Source organism: Momordica charantia (genome assembly GCF_013281855.1).
Source record: "Momordica charantia cultivar OHB3-1 chromosome 8 unlocalized genomic scaffold, Mcharantia_2.0 BLBB01000008.1, whole genome shotgun sequence".
In the NCBI taxonomy this organism is placed as follows: domain Eukaryota; kingdom Viridiplantae; phylum Streptophyta; class Magnoliopsida; order Cucurbitales; family Cucurbitaceae; genus Momordica; species Momordica charantia.
This window is the reverse complement of record NW_028275166.1, coordinates 29374462-29400420: the sequence shown is the minus strand read 5'-3', so window position 1 is coordinate 29400420 and position 25959 is coordinate 29374462. Positions and strand designations below refer to the sequence as shown.

The 25959-nt window shown below is 32.9% G+C and overlaps 2 protein-coding genes and 1 pseudogene across 3 annotated transcripts; 2 read left to right on the top strand and 1 right to left on the bottom strand.

The window, feature by feature from the left end:
• The first annotated feature begins 6735 nt into the window (after positions 1-6735).
• On the top strand, positions 6736-12927 carry LOC111018170 (GDT1-like protein 4). The gene is made up of 9 exons (XM_088127392.1): positions 6736-7159; positions 7242-7307; positions 8196-8336; positions 8557-8655; positions 8822-8894; positions 10044-10135; positions 11749-11832; positions 12029-12088; positions 12534-12927. Exons 1-9 carry the CDS (start codon positions 7067-7069, stop codon positions 12720-12722), a joined length of 897 nt encoding a protein of 298 aa, XP_087983518.1. The 5' UTR covers positions 6736-7066; the 3' UTR covers positions 12723-12927.
• A 1122-nt stretch (positions 12928-14049) lies between these two features.
• LOC148209905 (putative pentatricopeptide repeat-containing protein At3g23330 pseudogene) lies at positions 14050-17840 on the top strand (annotated as a pseudogene). Its single transcript, XR_015792777.1, has 2 exons — positions 14050-17071; positions 17588-17840. The product of XR_015792777.1 is annotated as a putative pentatricopeptide repeat-containing protein At3g23330 pseudogene (transcript).
• On the bottom strand, positions 17656-19054 carry PSAL (photosystem I subunit l). The gene is made up of 2 exons (XM_022294141.2): positions 18795-19054; positions 17656-18279 (listed from the first exon to the last, which is right to left on the bottom strand). The coding sequence occupies exons 1-2, from the start codon at positions 18954-18956 to the stop codon at positions 17788-17790; spliced, it is 654 nt and encodes a 217-aa protein (XP_022149833.1). The 5' UTR covers positions 18957-19054; the 3' UTR covers positions 17656-17787.
• Between the last annotated feature and the right edge of the window lie 6905 nt (positions 19055-25959).

Below are 25959 nucleotides of genomic sequence, written 5' to 3'. Positions count from 1 at the left end.
GTTCGATCGGTATATTTATAAGGTTGTGAGTTCGAATTCTCTATGTTAGTACTCAAAAAATAAAAAATATTCCTCAATAGGTTAGTTAATATTTGACTCCACCTTCGCATTTTATTAAAATATGATATGTAAAATAGACTTTTACATTTTTATGATAAATAACAAACTTGATCTTCAAAGTTTTTAGGTTGGATTGTGACTATTTAGCTCATATACTTTAAAAGTTTATAATAAGTTGATGAACGGTTAAAGTAGGTTTATCTTTCAATTTTGTATCAATAGGTCCTTATAATTAATTTCATTTGTTTAACATTTATACGGCACACTAACTATATTGTAATTTAAAGATTATGTAACGAGTTAATTTTAAGTAGATTTAGGTACTGGGTGGTGTAAGTACTAAACTGACAAATTAAGGATACTAAGAGCCTTATATTAAGCACAAAATTAAAAAATTAAAGTTGAGAAGCTTATTAAAAACTTTTAAGAGTATGAAATTAAGTAGGCAAATCTTTAAAAATTGATGGACCAAAATTATAATTAATCTAATTTTATTAAGGATATAATTTAATCTAATTGATCAATATTTTTGTTTTTGAAATTCAAACATGTTTACTAGATGTCACAAATTTAGCATGATTTAGATTTCAAACGAAAAATAGCAACCATAAAGAATTACATATATTAAGGAAAGAAAAAAAGAACGTAAAATCACCAATGCAAGTTAATTTATATAGGTACAAATAGTTTATTAAATTTCTAAGTTGATATACGTTAATCCACGACTATAAAATATAATATTAAAGTAGTTGGTTTGTTATAAGGGTTTTATGATTCTTAATTAAACTGTCTTATGACAGGTTTCAACTAAAGTTTTCAACGTGGATGTCTCAATTTTATGAAAATTTTGACAAAATGTCAATATCGATGAAATATTATAGAAAAAATTATAGAAATAAAAAGTTCATTAATGTTTAGAATTAAAAAAAAACATTTTACCCTTTTAAATAGGTTTTAATTTATTAAAATAAATATTATCTCCGTATTAAGTAATGTTTTATTTATATTTTATTGTATTTTGATATATATATATATATAAAACGAATATACAAATTAACTAAATATGTCCATTTATTTTTAATAAATTCTCATGACAAGTAGGAAATCAAGGAAATATCTCCTATTTCATTCAAATTTCAAGAAATTGAGTGTCATGTGCTTGTTAGCTCATATTAACACATAAAGATAATGATAAATATAATTTTGAAGTCTAGAGACATTGAAACGTGTTAAATTTCACTCTTTTAAAAAAATATAAAGTTGCTTTTCAAAATGCATTTAGATAGTTTTTAAAAAACAGAAAAGCAAGCAGGAAATAACTAAAAATTAAAAGGGAAATTGGAACGGTAGCAATAATCTTTGTGTATTTCAAAATATGTCACCTGCTTTTAAAATTTTCAAACATAGCAAAAATTTTCACTTATATAAATAGTATATCAAATATTAGTATATCAAATATTTGTATCAGTAATATATCAATAGTATATCAAACACTCATATCAGTAATATATTAGATGTATATCACTTGCACGGACACTCATATCATAATTTATATCAAATACTCGTATCAATAAAAATCTACTTTATGGATAGTAAATATTTATTATTATAATAATTTATTTAATATTAATAATAAATAATTAAAATAAAACTGCATCAACTAAAAAAGATTAATATAATTTTTATTAGAGTCATCCTTAATATAAAATATTATTAAATTTTAATGTTGAAACACATATTTGATAATAATAAACTGTATTTTAATAATTTTATTGATATTGCTTAATATTAACAAATAAAATTCAATAATTGATAAATAAAATATAAATTTGAGATATTTTATAGCTCCAATCCGACGTGCCCTATCCGAATTTTAAAATCTTCCACGTGATGAGATAATATCACAAAATATCGGAATTTATCTCACCAAATTATAAATAAAAAATTAATTAAAAAATTAACTCAACCTACTCGCCATTTCTTCATCTCCTAACTATTTTTTATTTTTCATTCCTATTTTTAAGTTCAACCTGGTAAGATGGAAGATCAACCTTGTTTGTTATATATATATATATATATAACCCATAGTATTTTCCATTGAGATTTTTATTTGTCTATGAAGTCACAAAAATATCTTTTCAGGGAATGTTCAATAATAATAATTTATTGGGCAAGTCTTGAATTTAGATGGAGTCGGTTGGACTTCTTAGATTGGGCAGGGATGATATGGATATTTAATATTGTTGAGGGTAAAATCCGAGCAGGGCACGTATCTGCTTCCCAGCGGTGATGTCTCGTATATAATCGAACAGGGTAAAATCCGAGCAGGGTTCCTCTTTCCACAATCCGACGTTGTCGAGCATGACACACGGAACAAGGGACCACAAGCGGTGACGCCCCGTATATAACCGTAGCAGGAGAGGATGCGCGTTGTCGGTAACAAGGGAGTATACCCTACAGCTGTAGGGGATGAGTCCTTGAGCCACAGGAGGCGCTACCAACCTACGACTGTCGGGAGCATGTCGCCAGATTCCTTCCCGATGGCACGTCGCACCTCTGCCACCTCTAACCATCGTCCTTCTTGGTTGACCACTCGAGACTATAAAAGGAAAGACTCTCATCTTCTACAAGTAAGTGAAAAACATGTCACTTATACTTAAGGTGTCTTATTTCTTTCTCTCCTCCGATCACTAACTTAATCGTCAGAGTGTTTTAGGCGGGATACCGCACCGGCGTCGAGTAACTCCGGTTTCAGGTTCACTCATTCCTTGGTCGGACCATTCGTTCGAACGACACGTGGCCTATGACCGGAATTCGCCGCCAACAAATACTAAAATATGTTTTTTTAATAAATAATACCAAAAAATTGTTAGTTCATATTAAAGGAGAAAATATATATATAATAGTTTTTCCAAATTTTCTGGTTAAAAATAGCTTGAACAACCTATCATACTAATTAGGCTAGCTAGGTCCATTATTTTTCAAATTTAGAGCAAATTAATTGTAGCAATGAACAAAATTATTGTATTGGATTTGGGTGAAGAATTTCCTATCTAATCAAATAATATTCTTCCAATCCTATTTCCAACACATCCCAATAAATATTTTTGTCTTAGACTAGGTTGTCTAGACACAAAGAGAAATGTGAAGACCAAAAATTAATAATAACTCCAAAGATGGCTTTTTCCTTTTGTAGGAAAACGAAGGTGGCCTCTAGAATCACCAAAATTTCTATCATTTTAATCATTTGCTTCCTCTTCAAACCTCAAGTGAATTCAATTAGCAATAAATCTCAAAGGACCAAGCTAATTTCTTATCTAAATTCAAACCAAGTCTTAAAAGAATTTATATATTACACATATTCTTTTTATTCAACAAAATGAAATAAAATAAAAATTGTCACTGACGTGTTACGTTATAAAACCTTAGGGATAAAAATGTCAGATTTTAAAATTTATGGATTAAATAGAACTACTCCCCAGAGACCACAAAATATTTTGTCTCAAATATAAATAATAATTTTGATTATTTTATGTATAAAAAAATTTACAGAAATTTCTTGAGAACAAAAATTTTTCTTAAAAACCGAGAAACAAGAAATATGAACAATTACCAAACGTATGCTTATATTTTTTCATAATGTAAAACAAGAAATAGAAACGTTACCAAATTTAACATTCCGATTAAACCTTACTCATTTCAAGAGATAAATGAAAAAAAAACTATATTAATTTCTTTCTCCATGTAGCTGCCCATGTGATAGTTTATCAGCCAAGAGGGATTCTTCCATGGGGTGACATGTCACATAGCTCATCCTTTATTGAATTTAGGCCACCAAAATCAAGTGGCACATGAAATGTATTTAATAGGCTGATTAAATAAAGTTTATATTCCATTCATACCACTATTCGCTTCTTATGTCAATTTTATCTACCTTATCACGTCAAATCAATCAACATTTATCTAATTATATGCATGTTATTATTTAGATAGTTTTTTTAAGTTCAACAATTACAGAGTAGAGATCAAAAACCATCGTCTATTGGATGGTATATATATATAGATCTTCTATCCACTTGAACTATACTCTCGAATTTTGGTTTATCATCTAGCTAGTTAATAGTACTAATAGCAAAAACTACATATACACATAAATGTACGTAGTTGAAATTTTTTTTAAGCTAAATGGATACAACCATCAAAGTTTAGAGGTAAATTATCATTTGTAAGCCTATTCATCGGTCGATGGTGTCGGTTTGATGCAGAAATCAACGATGTCGGTTTTTAAAAATAGAAACTGACTTTCGTCAATTCGATCGGTTGGTTTAGGTTAAAACCGACTATTATTTTTAAAATAGTTTACGTTTTTTAATTTGCATTAGAGAGCGGTTGGAATATAGTGGCAAAAGGACTGGCTAAGCCTCAAAATCGACCGACCACAATCGGTTCAGTCAGTTTCGATTGATTGGCTTGGTTTCACCGCTAATCATTTGTATTTATTTTGTTATTGGGAAATTCATGTGTTCACTATATAGTCTCAAAATTTTATTTATTAAAGTCTGTGTGTGGGAAGGAAATTCAAATATTTAATTTTTAAGACATTATACTTAGGGTTGGCAAGTCTATCATATCATAACTATAAATTATTTTATCTGGTTTATAAAGATTTAAGCATTATTTTGTTCTTTTGTGTATATATATAATTATTAAACTTTTAAAAGGTTTATTTTGATTTCACTATTTAAGTATTATATCTTTATATTTTTTTAATGGATGTGACCATAGTTCAATTGGTCAAGATACTTATAACTTCGTTAAAAATTAGAGGTTTAAATCTCCAATCCTATCTTTTTTTAGTACAATATGTTGGGGGAGAGGATTCGAACTCACACTCTATTGATTGGAAGTATATATCAAGTACTGTTGAACTATACTCGCTTTAGTATCTTTACCTTTAGTTGAACTAAGGAAAAATGAAATCGTACAACAAAATAAATTTAAATTTTATAAAATATTTATAGAAGTATGATATATTTTAGAAAATATCCCATAACTTAAAAAAAAAAAAAAAAAAGAAAAAAGAGCAACGATTCCTCCCAGTAAACGTCAATTGGTTATTGGACTATATAAGTGTAACGATTTCATAAACAAAATTAAAATAAAAAAAGTAACAATCTCATTTGTAACTTCTAATTTGTAATATTATTATTATTGTTGTAACTATTATATATATTTTGTGTTGAAACAAAGGGATGATTCGAATCTCTCATCTTTTGAAGAAAAATATATGTGTTGATCAGTCGAGTTATATTTAGGTTGATTATAATTTTTTAATTTTAAATTTGTTTATTTTATTTTATTTTTTACTTTTTAAAAATAACTTAGAATTGTCAAATTTAGAGAACAAATATTTCTTTTTATTCAATAATTACAAAAAAAAAATGAAAGATTTGAACTCACCATCTTCTAGTGAAGGGTAAGTGTTTTAACCAGTGATAATATGTAAATTTTTCTTCAAGATTTTAGAGAAGGTAAAGACTCATAAGACTTCAGATAAAAATCTTCCCGTACCTAAACATTAGGAATATTTTAGGCCAATCCAAACATAATTTAGCAGATAAAGATATCTATTACCATCTTAAAGATCGATGGTTGAATCCTTTTGCAGTTATTTAACTATGAGAATTTTAGTTCTCAATTCTTTGTAAAATTAAATGCCAACTATTCAAATCAAATTTAATATTCAAACAAAAAAATATCAGAGGATGATTTTCATATTAGAATTAGAACTACACAAGCTTAATAAAGTCACATTTATTTCACAAACTTCATTTCTTTAAAATTTCATATGAATGGTACTATTTTAGCTAGTTGATATAGAATCAATCCAAACATAGCTCGTAAATAAAATGTTTATTATCATCCTACAAATCGATGATTTAATCGTCAACTCTATAACAACACAAATAAGGAAAAACAATTATTATAAGAATGACAAAGATTCCAAGTAGTTGTGAAATCTCCATTTAAAATCGGGTGAAAGCTAGAGACGGATGGATTTAAAAAAAAAAAAATTGACATGAGAATGGAATAAATTTAATATCCACTCCAACCTTATATTTAATTATATATTAGAAACTATTAATCTAACAAAAGGTTGGTTCTAAATCAAGTGCCTCACGAGTTATTTTTTTCTGAAGGACGTCTTTTTCGTTCTCCAGATCGATGACTTGCTTGTTAAGTACTGCTAACTATTCTAGGAGGAGTCCATTCGAGACTACCATTAGTTTCGATGGTAGAAGGTTGTAGTTGTATAACTATAAAATAATATCAATAATAACTCTTCAATAAACGTATATAATTTTAATATATAAACAAATAACAAAAAATAATATAGGAGACCGACAGTTTTTTCTCTGTGAAGAAGCTCAATTACCAAGCAAGAATTCCCCGGCCCGACCCGACCCAAACTCCATCCCACCCATTGCCATCTCTAATTTCTCTTTTATAAATTTCACAAAAACAAAAAAGACAAAAAATAAAAAAATAAAAATGGAAAAAGACTCCTTGTCCAAGTACAATATATGGAGTTCACACGTTTTTGGGAAATATATTATTAGAATCAGCCAAGAAAGTCACTTTAAAAAAAAAAAAAAATTTTGATTATTTGAATTTACCACTTTCTAACCCGTTGGTCAAACATTAACTCAGAAGAAAAAAAAGAAAAAAACTTCCATGGTTTTGGCTATGGTGGATCTCTAGCTTCGAAGAAGGATTCTCTTTCTCTCTCGGATTCAAGCCGTAGTGGTGTCCAATTGCAGCAAAGCAATGCAGATCTGATCCTCCCCCAATTTCAATTCTCCTCAACGAGAGACATCGGAGCATCCCAGATTCTTCTCCGATTCAGATCCCCATATCTTTTTCTTTTTCTCGGGAAAAATTTTCCATCCAGATTCTGCTTAATTTGCTCCACTTATTTCCTTCTGGTGCTACCGATCCCTTCCCAATGGGGTTGCCTTCAAACCCTACTGGAAAACTCTCTCTCTCCCCCTGTTTTCTTCTCCTTCTTCTCCTTCTTCCTCTGTTCGCCTCCGTTCAGGTAGTCTTCATTCCTTTTGCTGTCTATGTTGATTTGGGCGTTCTTATGTGGGGTTTTATTTGTGATATGTTGGGTGTTTTAGGTGTATTCTGCGGAAGTGGAGAACGAGGAGTTGGATGGACCTAAGGATCTCGGTCGACGTAGCAAGGTGAGTGCGATTCGTTATCTTCTCCGCGAGCTGCCATGGCGAGAGGGGGTTTTGGGGTTAATGAGATCGAGATCTTTGTGCTTTGACATAACTGTTTTTCTTCATGTTGTAGATTGTAAATAGAACTAACTAATGGGATACATTGTTGAGCGTCCTAGGCGTTTTACTACCTGTTTATATATGAAAAGGAAAGAGAATGTTAAGTCGAAGGGCCGTGTGCATCTAGCTAACACCTGGCATGCATTGATTCACTGGGTGCTGCTGGTTCTGTTTTGGAGAACTTGAAGGCCAGCTTACTCGGGCTTATGGTTCTTTAGGAGCTTGTTGGGAGTGTTTTCTGAAAGCAGTTTTTAGAATTGTTTTCGATTTGAAATGCTGTTTGAAACATATTTATTCCTATGTTTTTTGCTTATTTCTATCATTCTATGTATTAAAACTTGAAAATATAACATGTTTAAATCAGTTTATATTTACAAAGCAATTAATTATTGAATGTGAAGTATTTTTTTTTACAGAACAACTGACGAAACATTTGAAATTCTGTTTGCTTCTATTCTTTGTTTTAAAAAGTTATGTAACAGACATGTTTTCTGATTCATAAATTGGGGAACTTTAGTAGAGCTTCCAAACAGTCTGAGCAACTAGCAACAAAAGTTAATTACTAGTTGTTTAGTAACTAATACTTTAGATATTTTCTCTTATTGTTTTGGCATTGATGCAATGGTTTTCTTCCTTGTATGGAGCATCTTGTTGAACAAATGGCCATTCTGACGATTAAAAAGATTTGGGATTAAAATGCAAAGCCCCAATTGACCATTTCCTTTATCTCTTCTTCTTTAAATTCTAGTTTCAATTCTGATTTTATACTTATGTGTTTCTTATCATTAGATTTCCTGGGGCAACCGTGAAGCTGTTGTTGTGAAAAAGGATGGTGTTGACTCAGAAAATCTTAATCTTGACATGGACTCCATTGGTCTTGGAGTTTTTGATGCATTTTTTGCAAGTTTGTCCATGATAATTGTCAGTGAGGTTGGTATAGTTGATTCTATTCTCACTTATACTTCCTGTGATTTTTCTCAGAAAAATTTGGTCCATTCTCAAAATGAGCTTGGGTGAATTTCTGCAGTAACAGTTCATTGAGTTGTCAACATGAACTGTAAAGGCTCAAAGATGGGAAATGGCGGTTTTGGACCTATCTACTTTTTTATTCAAGTTCGATTATTTTGATTTTTCTTGAATGATTGTGTAGATCGGAGATGAGACATTTATAATAGCTGCACTTATGGCTATGCGCCATCCCAAGTCCATTGTTCTATCTGGTGCGCTCACTGCCCTGATTGTAATGACAGTAAGTTGGATAGGTCTTTCTTTCATTAACCCCCAGGATAGTAATTTAAGTTTCAAGATTTTTTACAGTTATGAATCTGCATCTTTGTTATTTGTACTCTTTAGCAACTGCACATCAACTTTCTTTCTCGGGTGAATAAGAATAGAACCGGTTTCATGTCCATTAGGTACTCTCAACTGGCTTAGGTAGGATAGTGCCAAATTTGATATCAAGGAAACATACCAATAATGCTGCTACAGGTACATACAAAGTATTATACATTTTTGTTTCTTACTATTTGTAGATTAGTGTGTGATGCTATTCATTATATTTTAAATATATTTTTTTGGAGCATCTTTTTTATAATATCTTTCCTGTCTAACCGTTACCTTTTGACACCCCCACTGTTGTAACTTCATTCATATGAAGGGTTGATGATCTTAACAATTTTCTACTGTTATTTCACCGTCACTATTAGTAGTTCCTTTTTCCTTTTGTTGCAATGAAAAAAAAAAAAAAAATCTTAAGATCCACCTTGTTTTAATGCCATCTATACGTATCAAAAACTAAATAAAGACTTCTACTAATAGAAAGCAGAAGATACGGGATGGGTTGGATAAGAAATATTGACTTCATAAATATCAACCTATACCAAAGGCTTCCTATGAGGAGACAAGCTTTGTAAAAGCATCTGCTCATCTAAGGAAGGAAGGAATTGAATGGAGGAGTTAATGGTGTCACTGCTATCTCTCCCACCTGTGGCAATAAGAAAGAGTTTAGAGAGAATGAGTTCAAACCTCATGGTGGCCACCTACTTAAGATTTAATATCCTATAGGTTTCATTGACAACCAAATCTAGTAGGGTCAAACGGTTGTCCCATGAGATTAGTTTAGGTGTGCATAAGTGAGTTTGGACACTCATGGATATCAAAATAATAATAATAATAATAATAATAATAATAATAATAATAATAATAATCAATTGACTAATTGAGCCACAGTGCTGTAGTGTTTTGACATGAATGCAAAGCTTTTTTTACCACTTAAGCGAATTTAAACTATGATGAAGATAAAACTTTTTGGCAGTGATGCATCGCTTAAAGATCTTATTCTGATTACTGGGGTCGGTTTAATCTTTTGTCTTCTGATCCTGCACTTAATGTGTATTCACATATTTTCTTTAACTTGATGCATCGGTTAAACAACTCTTGCTTGTTATTTTGGGTTGTCATAGCGGTACTTCTCTCCATGGAGGATAAGGCTACATTTATTAACTCTAAGTCTCTAATTAAATTGCATGCTTTTGCTGGAGTTTTTATTTTGTTTGCTTCTTCTGAGTTTGGCTATTTTGACTTGACATTGATATATACTAGTAATGTCAGCCAACATTTTTACATTGTTTTTTGCAGTTTTGTATGCATTTTTTGGATTGCGGTTACTTTACATTGCTTGGAGATCCAAAGCAGATTCAAAAACTTCACAGAAAAAGGAAATGGAAGAAGTATGTTATCTTCAACACCTTTCGCAGTTTGATGCTTGTCTACCCTTTATTTTGTTTGGATTCTTGTCTTGCCTGCTTTTTTCATTATGTCTATTGGACATTTCTGGTAAAAGATTTGGTGATTCATGATCTATGACATGAAGATGATCAAATACAGTTGTCTTTGGTAATTTATCTTTTTCACCTGTTTCATTTGGGATAGAACCCAAACAACTAGAAATATACTGAAAGATAAAGGATAGAACAACGCAATGAATCTCAAGTAATTCGAGGTAGTTGGACCCTCCTCTCTCTTGAGCAATCTTACTCAAGCCTAAAATTGCCTACCTCCATTATTTCCTCTTCAATCTATCTTCTTTCTTTCTTTCTTTTTTTTTTTTGATCACCAGAAGTCGGACCTTTTCTTCTCTATACTCAGGGGCACCCACGCCTGGCCAACGCCCAGACCCGCTTTCCCCCTCACTCTATTTATAAGAGTACCCCTAACAACTTCCCTAACTAATTACTAGTATACCTTTAATATCCTAGTAATATCACTAATCCTCTCTTAATAGCATTCGTATCAATTTGTTTGGAAGATCTTTATCTGTTATTTATAAATGCCAATATGAAAGGAACAAACAGGTGTTTCAGGGGAGTGCATACTTGTTGTGATGATTTTTGGGGTTAAGTTAGATTATTTTCTTCTACTTGGTGCTCTTTTCTTATTAGCTTTAGTAATTATAACTTGGTAGGGGCAACCTACGTAGGATTTAATATCATACGAGTTTTTGGGACAACCAAATACAGTAGGGTTAGGTGGTTGTTCGATGAGATTAGTTGAGAAGCGTGGAAGCTAGTCCGGACACTCAAAGATATTGAGAGAAAAAAAGAAAAGAAAAAACAGCCTAGCGCAAATATTTACCAATTAGGATACCTCATCTCCCATTTCGTATCTCTTCTCCTTGTTTAATGATTCTTTCTATCTCCTAAAAAAAACGACTATTTACAACCCACCCCCACCACCAAAATAATAATACTAATAATAAAACAGATAAATAGCTATTTCAATACATCAAGGTCATTTTTTAAGAGTTTGCCTGATTGCAATGTGCACCATGAAACCTGCTAGAGTGGACTCTTTATATTCCATTATTCCTAATATTCAAGTCTTGACTCTTTATATTCATAACTGTCTCATGTCCAGGCACCATACAACATTCTAAATGCAAGGTTACACTCCGGAGAATTCTTTCATGTTTGATAGTGTTGTTAGTTACTATATGCTATGATTTGGATTTAGATTTTTTTTCTCTAAAACTTTATAGTTCCCCTTGTAATCATAAAAATATTTGAAGCCATCCTGAAGATTGTTGCTTCTCTTTTATGTCCTGAATGAATGAATATATTCATCATTCATTTGTTCCCCATCTTTGTTATCTCATTTTTGAGAAAGCATGTGGCCATTATTTTAGCTACATATGGAATTTAATCTTTAGGATTTTGTATTATTCCATTGATTAGCCTTTCCTTGTTTTTCAGTATTTCTTTGATGATCTTTAGTCAGGCAATGTGCTAATGGTTCCCTAATCCTATAATTCTCTAGCTAAATTTGCTTCTAATCACGTGTTCAGGTGGAGGAGAAACTTGAGGCTGGACAATCCAAGACAACCTTCCGCCGCTTCTTTTTGCGATTTTGCACACCCATATTTTTGGAGGTCCACAAAACCTACTATTATCACTGATTTAACATTTATTTTTCAAACTGGCTGGGCTGCTGTCTATATTATTGTTTTCTTTTTTCTTTTTCCTAATTCTTACAGAGTTTAAAAAATTTTGTGCCATTGAACTGCATATCATTTTTCATATATAATATTCTCCTAACTGATTTTGAATACCGTTTTGGGTTTGCAGTCGTTTATATTAACATTTCTTGCCGAATGGGGTGATCGGAGTCAGATAGCAACCATTGCTGTAAGTTCTTCCTTTTTTTACCCCACCGAAGTCCGATAGCAACCATTGCTGTGGGCTATTGGCTTAAATCCTATTTTAGTTTCTAAACTTTCCTAACTATTTCATCTGGTCTAGTTTTAGTCCTCAACTTTCAACTGTTCTGGTAGAGTTCCTCAACAGTTTTTATTGTAGTTCTTGCTTTCAAGGTTTCATTATTTATTTAATCTTGAACTCAAAACCTGAACTACTACATGTGGCTTCAAATACTTGTCCGTGTAATGAACAAAACAACTGCACGTTAGGTTTTTGTTGAATAATTTACAGAAAACCACGAAAAGAACAGTTTAGAGATCAAAACAAAATGGTTGAAAGTTTTTGGCCTGTAATGAGATTCAGACTATATTTTTATTTAAGCATCTCCCAAATTAAATTGAATTCAAATATTTTTGGGGATTTGTTATTGCAGCTAGCAACACACAAAAATGCACTTGGAGTGGCTGTGGGAGCCATATTGGGGCATTCAATTTGTACATCAATGGCTGTGATTGGTGGAAGCATGTTGGCATCAAAGATATCCCAAGGCACTGTTGCAACTGTTGGAGGCTTGCTCTTCCTTGGCTTCTCCTTGTCTTCCTATTTTTTTCCCCCTCTATAAGTTCTAACCTCAATTCAATTTTTGTTTGTCATTTTCTTTTATAAATTTTTCCAACTTTTTTCCCTTTTTCTTTTACATTTCTTAGAAGTTTGGAAGTAAGATATGTTGGCCTTTCGTGTATCGTTCTAGCATACGAAATACATCTACGTACCGATATTAACTCTATAGTTCAAAAGCAAATTCATATAAAGCCTTTTGTACTCGAGCTCAAAGAACACAAAAACCTCAGTGTTCGGGTAGGTAACCATTCTTTTAAACTGCATAGTTTCTCGTCTTCTTATTTCCTCCATGGCCCTCACTCTCCTTGGCCTGCAACTCTTTTCCTTGTGTGCTTGATGAGATCTTTCTTGCTATTGAGATCTTTCTTGCTAGTTAACAATGGCCCTTAGATTCTCATGAAGATAGTTTGAAACTTTGATGCTTTTTCAAGAAGAAAACTTGCAGTCTTATTTACCTTCCTGTCCCAAAAAAATATCGATTTGTGCGCTGCATTGGCATTCTCCTAAATTAGTGCTTTAAGAAAAAAAAAATAAAGGCCAGTTTGATAATGTTATAATGTTTTTCTCAAAATTGTACTGAAACTTTGGAAACAACGAAAACAGGTTTCTTATTTTTTTGTTATCGTTTTCAATTTGTTCCAAAATATAAATATAAATAATAATCCCGGCTCTAGCTACCTTTAGCGACTGTGGGGATCGCTCCCTCTAATCTTAGTCAATTCGACTGCGACTGAACCGTCTCTTCAACTTCTTAACCCGTGGACTTTGAATCACATTCAGTAGGTTGGGTCATAAGAAACGAGCCATAAGGAGAAAACAAAAAAAAGAGATGAGAACGTTATCAAATAGGACAGAAGAAAACTAGTGTTCATTCCATAGGAAAAAAACTTCCAACAAACAATGGATAGAATGCTTACTAATCCCCATTGAGGAAAACAAAAAAGTGAGAGTTGAATAAGAATTGTTGGGGAAATGGAGAATACTTCATATTTGCATTTTGTTTGCTAAGATGGACACTTCTTAGTTCAATTGCTTGGCATGGTAATTTACAACCAAACCAATTCCATCCATGAATTTGATAGGAAAATTTCTGGTACCACGGGAGTATCATACTTCATTCTATTTATTGTTTACCACATCAGCCATGTATTAAAAATTATGTGGGGTCTATTTATTCTATTTACTATATATAAATGAGAGAGAATATGATGCTCCTGTAGTACTAGAAATTTTTTCGAAATAGAGTTGTAATAATTAGGCATACTGAAAAAAAAAAAAAAAGGCCTATAAATTATCCATGATCAATAACTCTTTTTAAAAGGAATGCTCTATATATACACACATAATTACCAAACAAATTACCTAGTATTTTTGTCCATTTCCCCTCAAAGCTCTGTTCCGATGAGTTTGAATTTGGTTTCTGCGATTCGTCATTACACGAATGCTCTGTTCCGAATCCCATTTTCTCAGGCGCCAAACGCAAGCTGGAAAAAATCATCACTTTCTTTCACCTGCATTATTGAAGAAGGCGCTGTAAGATGAGATGGATGAATCTGGGCAGTCGGTGCTTCTCTTCTGCTGCTTTTCTGAAACTTTCCCGTTCTGTTTCTCAAGTTTCGTTGCCCCAAAAACTCGTATCATTCAACTTGTCTCAGCATCAGCTGTTCAAGTCATGTTGCTACCACTCTTCCAATGATTCGTTGGCTTATACCCTTCACGCCAAGATGGTCAAGAATGGTTCTATTTTGGATTCAGGAAAGTTCGTTTTGAGTTCTTACGTGAAATCTGAGAAATTAGACGATGCACAGAAAGTGTTCGACGAAATGCCCAACAGGGATGTTCTCACTTGGACGGTCCTTATATCGGGTTTTGCTCGAGTAAGATGTTCTGAAATGGCATTGAGACTCTTTAGAGAGATGCTGGTTGAAGGTGTTAGTCCAAATCATTTTACTTTGTCTAGTGTTCTTAAACTTTGCTCTAGAGTAGGTGATGTTCAAATGGGTAAGGGGATTCATGGATGGATGCTCAGAAGTGGGGTCAACTTAGATGTTGTCCTGGAGAATTCTGTGCTTGATTTGTATGCAAAGTTTGATGCATTTGAATATGCCAAAAAGTTATTTGATTCAATGAGAGAAAAAAGTACTGCCACGTACAATATAATGCTTGGTGTGTATGTCCGTAGTTGTGATGTTAACAAATCTCTTGAATTATTCAGAAAATTGCCCTGCAGAGATACCGCGAGTTGGAATACGATTATATGTGGGCTAATGCAAGGTGGACATCTGAAAACAGCATTGGAGCTACTCTATGAGATGGTGGAGAACGAACCTGAGTTTAACAAAGTTACTTCCTCCATAGCTTTAAGTGTAGTTTCTTCTTTATTGATTATGGCGCTAGGGAGACAAGTACATGGCCGAATTGTTAGGTTTGGTTTTCATAATGATGGATTTGTGAAGAGTTCTCTGATAAATATGTACATTAAATGTGGAAATTTGGAAAAGGCATCGGTGATATATAATCAAATGCCTTCAGATTTTGTGAGTAAACAAGGTTCCAACATTGTATGTAGCGACATGATGACAGAAATTGTATCACGGAGCTCAATGGTGTCTGGATATGTTCGAAATGGGAAGTATGAAGATGCCTTCAAAACTTTCATTTCTATGATGCGTGAACGGGCTCTGATGGACAGATTTACCATTGCAAGCATTGTATCAGCTTGTTCTAATGCTGCTGTTTTAGAGCTTGGTCGTCAAGTCCATGCTTATATTCAGAAAATTGGGGAAAGGCTCGATGCTCACTTGGCTTCCTCCTTGATTGACATGTACGCCAAAGGTGGGAGTTTGGATTGTGCCCGTCAAACTTTTGAGCAAATGACCTATGCAAATTTTGTGATATGGACTTCCATGATTGCTGGATGTGCTTTGCACGGGCAAGGTAAGGAAGCCATTAGATTGTTTGAACAGATGAGATCTGAAGGAATCATACCAAATGAGGTTACTTTCGTAGGAGTTTTAACAGCTTGCAGTCATGCAGGTCTGCTTAAAGACGGTCGTCGATATTTTAACATGATGAAAGATGTTTATGCAATCAAGCCTAAAGTCGAGCATTTCACTTGTATGGTAGATCTTTACGGTCGAGCTGGATGCTTGAATGAAGTCAAAGAGTTCATCTATGAGAACGATTTATCACACCTTAGTGCAGTTTGGAAGGCATTCCTATCATCTTGTCGGCTTTACAAGGACATCGAAATGGGAAATTGGGTTTCTGAAAAATTGCTTGGGCTCGAACCACAAGATGAAGGGCCTTATGTTTTACTATCAAACATGTGCTCCAGCAATCAAAAATGGGAAGAAGCTTCCAGAACAAGAAGATCTATGCAACGCAGAGGGATTAACAAAACACCTGGCCAATCTTGGATTCATGTGAAAAATCAAGTCCACTCCTTTGTTGCGGGAGACCGATCGCACCCTCAACATGCTCAGATATATGCATATCTGGACAAGCTAATTGGAAGATTGAAGGAAATTGGGTATTTGTATGATGTAAAATTGGTGATGCAGGATGTAGAAGAAGAACAGGGTGAAGTGCTTCTTAGTTGGCATAGTGAAAAGCTTGCAGTTGCTTATGGCATTATCAGTTTGGCTTCTGGCATTCCAATCCGAATCATGAAGAACCTTCGAGTATGCGCTGATTGTCATAACTTTATGAAACTAACATCTCAGCTTTTAGGCAGGGAGATAATTGTTCGAGATATTCATCGTTTCCATCATTTTAACTCCGGTCGCTGCTCTTGTGGCGATTATTGGTGAGCTGGGATGGAGAATTTGATGCATGTGAATTTTCATGCATAAGATTACTCTGCTTGGAGCGTTTTTGGGGAAGCAGGTGCAAAATATTCATTGAAGAAGCTAGACTTTTAACATTATGCTTCTCAGATGTCAAGGCTGCAAAGTTCTGAGGCCGGGATTCTTTGTAAAGGCGAACTCCACATGCTAGAACTGAAGGATTGATGTAAATTACATGAACATGATGAGAAATCTTCTGTAAATGAATGAGCCAGGAAGAACCTTGTCAACATGAGTTCCACTGAAAGAGAGCAACCAGAGGGCAAAGAATAGTTTGCAAAAGATTACCTGGTGAAATAAATCACAACCTTCACCACTTGATTCTCCATTTGGAAAGGATAGTAAACTGGGGATAATATGCTCCAAGTCCCAACGGCTCACTCTTATGACCACCTCAACAACACAATTTCAGAAACACAAAACAAGACTTTTGATCATACTGACGTATAATAAGAAGAATCTGGAGAAGGATTGCTTACAGCTACTAATACTGTTACACATGGTAAGAATCAGTGGTATACTTTTAGTGAATTTGGGTGGATTTTAGATTCTTTTTTTTTTTACAAGCATTTTTATAAAAATACCAAGTAAATGCTTCTTCTAAAAAGTACAAAAATGCTTTTAAGTGCTTTAGAATTTTTAAAGGCATTTTTGGCCGTGTCACTAATCATCGTGATATATTTAAGAAGTTTAAAAGCAGGTGAATGTTTGTCCATAATTAAGGGGCGTTTGGTGTGACAAAAGAAACATTTTTCAAAAGTTTCATGTTATTTGATTACTGATGTTAGAAACACTTAAAAAATGATTTAAAGGTAAGTGTTTATCCGAAAGTATTTACAAAAAAAGTGATTCACTTAAGCGTAGTACTCAAAAGAGTCGAAATCCATTCCGAACTCTTAGAAAAACTAAGCACCATTCATTTCGTTGCCACTTTCCTGCAGCTTCTGTATGTTACTTCTCTGATAACAGAAAAGAAAATGGCATACTGATATATTCTCCCTCCAATCTTATATTGCAGTGATCAGACAGACCAGTCATTAAGGCTATGGTTCGTGTTGAAGCAAATGGTAGATGGGTACACAACAGTTCCAAAAGGGATATCAATAAGCAATCACAATGGATCTAACAAAGATGTTTGGCATGGAAAATATACAATTTTTATGTTTCCTTAACACAGACATGGGAGTTGCATTGCAGAAACAGAAAATGATACAAAATCTACTTGACGAAGTAAGGGAGGTCCAAGACATAGAGGAGGAAGTAGGCCCAGATGACGCCGGAGATGCCTCCGAAGAAGAATCCGCCGGAGAATTTCGCCCATCCGTCGGCTGTTTGGAGCTGATCCGGGGCCTTCTTCCGGCCAGTCAAGGTCAACGATGGTGCAGTGGATGGCTCTCCTTCATTGAAGGATGCAACACCATACATTGTCAAGCAGATGCTGAGAATGACAATGAGGCCGCCGGCGGCCAGTGAGCCGGCTCCTCCGGCGTAGGCGGTGTTCCTCAGAGGCCCAGCTTTGACAAATGGGCCGACGAGAAAAAAACCATGGGCCAGGCCCACTTCAATTCCCCTCAGCAGTGGGCTGACTGCTGTTCTGTAGGCTGGGAGATTTGAGAGGTACCAGGCTATCAGTGGGCTTGAGGTTACTGGAGTCTCAAGGCTTCCAATGAATGGGTCTCCATTGATGGGTTGGATCACTTGGTAAGTGGGCTGCAAGTGAAACATAATCAGGTATGGGATACTATTCTGGTTGAAAAATGAACCAAATTCAAATGATAATTGATTGCAAATACGGTCTAATTCTTTGTTATCTCTAACAAACCAATAATTAACATTAGATATACTAGGTAATCAGTGATTTGAATCTAGTCAACAAGCATGTTCAATGTAAATCATTTATTGAGTATATCATATGTTAATTATTGAATGATTAGTATAAATAGGACATAATTTTACATCATTATAAAACTGTCATACTCTTATTATCCAATAAAGAAATGGCTCTTTCATTACACAATTTCTTTCCTTAATGTCTACAAATGATTTTTGTTACACCTGATTTGGTTAATCTCTCTTTTCAGTACATGTTTACTTTCTCTTACTTATCACTCTCCTCATAAGCACTTCCTCATACTAGTCACTCTCTTAATATACAATTCAATAAACCAATGGCTTTATCTACATTCAATGAAATTACTTAGATTTGCAAAATGGGAGTTGTTTACCTTATCAGCTTGGATGGCTCTGATGGTGAAGGAGTGTGTTCTTGCAGGGACTCGTCGGAGCGGCGAAGCGGAGAGGCCTTTCGGAGAGATTAAGGCTCTGGTGTTGGAAGAAGCAAAGCTGGAACTGAGCTGGCTGGCTATGGGAGAGGTTGCAGTGGCCATGGCTGCTGCTTGTGAAAGGATCAGTTAGTTGAATGGCAGAGAAGAAGAATGAGGTGAGATTTTTAGATTCATTTTGGGGGTTAGATTTGCATTGGTGGCCATGGAAATTTGTGGGAGGCTGTGGTTGATCAAACCTCTCCCTTCTCATTGGATGGAAGTTGCCACATAACCTTATCCCTTATCCATTTCTCTCTCTCTCTCATGGGAAAATGGGCTGGCCCAAGTGGGCTTGAAAATTTTGGATTTGGGTCTCTCTCTCGATATGAGAGATAATGTCTTGGATGAGCTATTTTGAAAACTTATTTTCACAAATGTCCAATATTTACAAATTTTACCGTTTTAGATCTTTGGTCATTGGACATGTTTAGATTTTCACACAGTGGACATTTCTAGTAGATTATCTTTGATCTAGCTATTTAACATGTTTAAGTGCTTTTTAGTACAACAAGGATGTGTGGAGTTAGAGAATTTAAACCTTCAACTTTTAGGAAAGGTTGAATTTAAACCTTGGAGATGTTGCTGATGCGAATTCGCATCAACTTATATTAGACTCAAAATTGGGTAATGTAAATAGATTTGGGAGGGTAAGTTATGTTGGGTTTTGTGTAGAAATTAAGAAATATAGGGTAGGTTCTAAAATATTTTGGACAGTACGGTAGTTTTATGTATAGTGTTAAAATAGCGGGTTGAAGAAATGATACAATGTGAATAGTGTTCAATTTCGGGACTTTTAGGACTTGTTTGATAAAGTCGTGGAGAGAATATTAAAACTCACGACCTCTTAACTACAAGTGCACACTTTACACTAGCGAACCTCGTTTGGATCGTTTTGATCAATGATTTACAATATATATTATTTAATCTAAATCTGCCTCTAGACACGAAAATGGAAACTAAAGCCTCTTTTTTTTTTAATGTTTCTCAAAATTTAGAAACGAGATGAGTTACCAAACATGTCTATAGAACAAGAAACGGGAACGTTACCATACAGCCCTCAGTGTAAAACCAAAAAGGTAAATCACTACACCTAAAAAATTTTTTATTTTTTATTTTTCATTTTTTCATATTTTTTTTCTCAAAATTTTGAGAAACGTAAATATTTTATTTAGTAGTTGAAAAGATCGTTTTTCAAGAGTTGATTTCTGACAGGGAATGTTTTAAATTTAATGATAGGATGACTTCTCAAAACAACAACATTCTTCCAACAAATCTTAAATAAATTGTATATTAAAAATGAAAAATATTTGTAAATTATCCCTAAAAATGATTCAATTTTCATGAATATATAATTGATGATCAAGCATTATTAAGTTGAAAATGAATAATTGAACAAAAGGAAATAACTTTATTAATAAAAATATAAAATATAAAATAATTCATGAAACAAACTACATCATCATAATCAAAATAAAACCTAGAGCACAACTAAAACTAAAATTCACAATTAGTAATCAAGAAATCCAAAAACTATTAAACCCTTTTGGCCAATTTTTGTCGCCATTCGAGGTGGCCCAGCCCAGCATTCATTCGCAAATCAATCCTGTAGTGAAATTGAGACTGCTTGACCTCGGAAGCTAATTCACGTGTAGGCAGCGCTGTCTGTCGTACCGTTGACTCGAGATCTATTCATTGAATTGACTTTCTTAGATTTTTTCTATGGGCTCGCTCCCTCTTTTTCCAAGAATTGATGCACTTCCCTTTACTTCATAGGGCCTTTTCTAATAGGGGAAAAGCCTTCCATTTCCGTCAAATGACCCGGCCTCCCCTGGCTCTTCCACCTTTCCCGCCTATGCTATGCTCCCCCAGCGCAGGCCTACCACGCTTCGCGCCTGCGGCCGCCAGACGGTCTTTGCCAGTAGTGCCATCCTCCCCGCTGGCTGTATGGGCAGGTTGCCCCTCGAAAACGAAGAATGATCCAAAGAAATTATACATTAAGGAGAAGTCAATAGAAAATCAAATGCATCAAAAAAAAATTTTAGATGTCAATTACCACTGAGCTAAGTTCATGTTGACGAATGCAAGAAATTTTACTTGTACATTAGATAATATTTTTTGGAATATATATAATTAAAGGCAACCACTTTTGTTAGAAAATGAGATGAAAAAAACCACAACATACATGCTCAAAATAAATACTTTAATTATAAATAATACGTGACATTTAAATTTTATGAGGACAACGAATTAGGTACTATATGTTGTTGAGAGTCCTCCTTTGAGCAAAAATCGAACAAACAAAACTTGATTTGCATCCCTAATTAATATTACTGCGCTTAAAACAATCTTACTTTATTGTTTGAAAGAAAAAGGTTAAAAAATACCTTTTTTTGGTGTACTTTTAGTTTTGATTCATTTATATTCTACCACTGACAATATATTTCTTAAAATGTAACAGTTGATGCCAATTTTTGGGTCAGGTCCACATAGGTGCCACACACGTGCCACACAAGTCTTCACCTCTAGGCCCTTGATACATGCACACAAAATCTAACACTTATGTGGTGCTATGTCGAATACGCTCTGATGCTTAAGTTAGAACTCAAGTTGAAAGTATGGAGCATAAAGAATAAAAAGTCATTATTCTCAAGGGTGAAAATTCACTTTAGAGAGGGTGTGTCGAATCTTCACAGGGAGTTATATGTAGGGAAATGCGGCTTATTTTGATTAAGGTTGCTATGTTCTTTATATATGGAAAGAGATAGAGAAGCATGGAGGTTTCCTTCATATGAGGCGCGGGGAGCAGTATATGGACTAAAATGCAAGGACCAAAACAAACCTTCTGAAACTATATAGACTAAAATAAATCAAAGTTGAAAGTAGAGGGATCAAAACGAACATTTTTGAAATTACATGAACCAAAGCTAAAAGTAAATAGATCAAAATAATGTTTTAACTCGTTTAAATAGTCGGTAAAATACATAAATTTCTCAAAAAAAAATAAAAAATTGAAGCTTGAAAATTTAACATATTTACAACTAGGTCACCAAGTAAATTAATTACATGCAAGAAAAGATAAAAGAGGATTAATTGTGAGCCATATTCATCTATGGAATCTCATTGACACGTTTTTACAAGAAGCTTCCCTTTTTCATGCACTAAATTTTGGTCAAATCGTTTTTCATGCATCACCCACACTAATATTTTAACCACATATTTCAGTCAAAAAATTGACTGAAGCACTCAAATCGCAGCAACAGAAAATTAGCACTCTAATGTCTAAGTTAGTACTCAATTATGCTCTCAAATTCGAACTGAACATTGAATTTGCACGTATCCCAATTAGGTATTTATAAGGACGAAAGAAGTGGTTGCAACTGCTCAGAGATCACGCACGTAACCACATCCATTAGATCTTCGATGCAAAATTCGTCTTGTGATTAGTGGTGCAGTTGGGCGGTTCTTATCTAAAGCATGGAGTATTTCTTGGCATTTCAACTCGGCCATTTAACTTTTAGTTCGTAAACACATAATTGTGCTCCATTTGATGACACGTGCCAAATTTAGAATTTACCTCTTCATAAACAATTTTAAAATTGTTTCTATATGTGCTGAAGAATAATCTATTTTTGGAGTAATAATAAACAAATATCTTTTTCAAACTATTTAATAATGGGTGGTGCAGTCCCATTAGTTAAACAGGTGAGGCAAAACCTGGTAGGTGACAAGTAAAGACCTATTTGGTAATATTTTTGTTTTTGACAAGTCCGACAACTATTTATGTTCTCAATATTATTGTATAAACATTTCGAAAATAAAAAAACAAGTTTTTTGTATTTTGTAAAACATAAATAAAAACATAGTTTAATCATTTATAAATCTATTGGTACGGCGTCCGAGTCATACAATTCTTATTTTTTTTACTAAAAGTAAGACGATAAAAACAATAAATGAAACCGTTACCAGACGAATCTCAACTAAATTTCAAACCAAGTGGTCGGTCTTCGGATCATCTTGAAATTCAACTTGAAACGTACGGTCATCCTTTCCTGGGAAAAGAAACCAAATGATATCGCAATCTCCCATCCTTCTTATTGACACGTTTTCTAACATAAATCTCCATTTGGCTTCCTTCTTTATTAATTACTTCAAATTCATTGAACCTCATCTTTTTTTTTTCACTTTTTGGTCAGAAAAATTTATAAAGGCCATTAGGGTTTCGGGAGGAGGTGAAAATACAAGAGTTTATATATATTTTTGGTTTAAATATCCATTTTGTTTTGATCTTGTACTTTCAACTTTTGTTCGATAGTTAAAAAATATTAGTACACAGTAAAAAGCTACAATTATATTTTAAAAAATTTATTCGATAGTGTTATGCTATAACTGTAGTTAAAAAAATGAGGTAAAAATAAAAATAAAATGATCAAAACAATAGGATCAAACGTTTTAAAATTATACTGACTGAAGTGAACAAAAATTGAAATCGCGGATATTAAAATTATCAATATTTTGATGTTGGAGGCATCAAAGTATAGATAAACGTTTAGGACAAATTTATATTTTTCATCGAATTAAAACCAAAATTTATTAGGAAAAGTATGTGAAAGTGAAAAGAGAGGTATTGCTTGTGTTTCCTCATTTAATTCCGTGGGAATTGAGATTTCTTTCACTAAAATCAATGTTCTTGACACCATTCCTTAAAATCTCTATGCTAAGAAGTTCCAAAGTCAATATGTTCTCAACGTACATATCACAAACGTACTTTAAGTACTTAGTCAGGCATTTAATGCAATTTATAAATATTAACTTATGACGTTGATTGGACTAACAAGCGATAATTGAATAGGAAGTGATATAAAGATTAGGGTTCGATTCAAACTTATGACTTTTTGATCAGAGATAAGTGTCAATTATCGTGAGTTAAGTTTATGTTAGTTTGACTGTCTTTTCTTATTTTAACTAATTAGCATATTTCATCGACATTTAAATGATAGCATTAACAGGTTAATTAATCCAAATATAGCGTAAGATAAGACATTAATTACTGCTACAAATGTTGATGATCGAATTTCTACTTTTAAGTTGTTGAATTATGGAAATGAATCAATTAGAGATACATTTGAAATATTTTAGAGTCCAAAGAGTAAATGGACCCAACAATTTCATGATCACCTACCTTATGAATTAGTAATTCTTATGTGTTTCACGGTATCAAATATTGTAGGGTTAGACGATTGTCTCGTAAGATTAATCGAGACGCGGGTAAGTTGGCATGAACACTTACGGAAAAACAATAATAATAAAAATAGACTCAACAATTAACATTCATAGACTAACTTTTTAAAAATTATTTATTTATTTATTGATCTAATGAAAGATAAGCATACATCGAAAAATAAGTACGATAGAATTATAAAACATATGTTCACTATGAAAATTGATAGGATTTTAGGGAAAAAAGGACAATCAAGCTTTTTTTTTTTTTATTTCCTTTTTTTAGTTGAAATTTGTAAGTTTTTGACAGAATATATTTAATAACAGATTTTATGTATTATCCAACATAATTTTTGTATAAAATTATATTTCAATCAGTGAAAATTGAACCGATGAAATTGCAAACACTTAAAATCTGAGGACTAATTTAGGAGAAAAAAATGATTTTTCAAAATTGGGATGGCTAAAAATTGCATCCATGTTATTTTCTATGGTATTGTTTGACAACCGATTTTATTTTTTATTTTTTTTTCAAAAATTAAACTAGTAAAAACTATTTATACCTACATTTTCTTCATTTTAGTTTTGCACTTTAATTAAAATTTAAAATAAAAGATTGATTAAAAAATGTATTTTATTATTTCAGAATCTTAAATATACCTCTTAATTTTTCTTCTATTATTTCAGAATCAAACTTTAAATAGAAATAAAAATAAAATTTAAGGAATCAACGAAAAGTTTTTATTTATAAATTAGAAAAAATTTGCAACTTGAAATGAAGTTTAATGTCAAAAATTTGCAACTTGTTTAGGCATGTTTATGTAACTACATATTTCCATCAAAGTTTTCAACAGTGTTGCTGAAAGTTTATTTTAATAATTTAATTTTTGACACGTAATTCTAGAAGAAATTTCATAAGAATAAAATAATTCAATGGTAAAAGAATTAAGAAACTAAAGTAGGACTATTAAAATTACCAAAAAAATGTAAATAAGAAACTGTGTGAATTGAGATTTTAGAGTGAGAAATTGAGTGTAGAGAGAGATAGACTAGTACTAGCAAGAGAAAGTGTGAAGACCTAAAACAATTTTTTTTTAATACAACAAATCAAATCAGGAGTACGAGGTTACCTCAAATGAAAGAGTAGATGAGTTCAAGAAATATTGATAAAATCACAAAAATCAAGAAATTCATATAAAAAAATATTTAAACTTATAGATAAGCACTTAATGTACCCATAAATTTGTATTAAATAGTTTTTATTGTATATAAAGTTGTGTTAAAGTTTTGCAAATTCTTAGTTTCTTACCGACGAGGATCAATTTCGTCATTACCACTATTAAATGTTTTAGGACTAAGAGAGGAAATGTAAAAATAGATTTTTTATTTTTATTTTCGAATAATGAACTGTCAATTTTTTAATGATGGTAATGACAAGAGTTGATCATCTAGCAAACACTTTTAAAGTACGAACTAAAACGAAGCAAAGCTAATAACCGAATATTTAAAGAACATACTTCATTTATTCACTTCATTATTTTATAACATTTTTAATATGATGCTGGTAATGAATGAAAAGAATATCTATACATCTTTCATTCGTGGAAAAATTTTTGGTACTACAAAAGAGAGCCAATTATCGATTAATTATGTTCGCTTTTGTGTGGTAAAGATACAGTAATTTTAATTTTAGAAATAATATTTACATCATTCGAGGAGAGCAAATTTTACGGAATGGATGTTATAAATACACAACTGCGAAGCCACTCACACCAGTGGTGCTTGTGCTTCTCTCTGTTCGCTCTGTTATTTTTCATTTTCCTCATCGCCGACCGCACCCGCCGCCGCC

Excerpts from the sequence above, each read along its gene's own strand:
- LOC111018170 (XM_088127392.1), top strand. The coding sequence starts at position 7,067 with ATGGGGTTGCCTTCAAACCCTACTGGAAAACTCTCTCTCTCCCCCTGT. Across the intron at positions 8,337-8,556 it reads CCATGATAATTGTCAGTGAG|ATCGGAGATGAGACATTTAT; the intron begins GTTGGTATAGTT and ends ATGATTGTGTAG. Across the intron at positions 8,656-8,821 it reads CTGCCCTGATTGTAATGACA|GTACTCTCAACTGGCTTAGG; the intron begins GTAAGTTGGATA and ends CATGTCCATTAG.
- PSAL (XM_022294141.2), bottom strand. The coding sequence starts at position 18,956 with ATGGCCACTGCAACCTCTCCCATAGCCAGCCAGCTCAGTTCCAGCTTT. Across the intron at positions 18,280-18,794 it reads GAGCCATCCAAGCTGATAAG|CCCACTTACCAAGTGATCCA; the intron begins GTAAACAACTCC and ends TTTCACTTGCAG.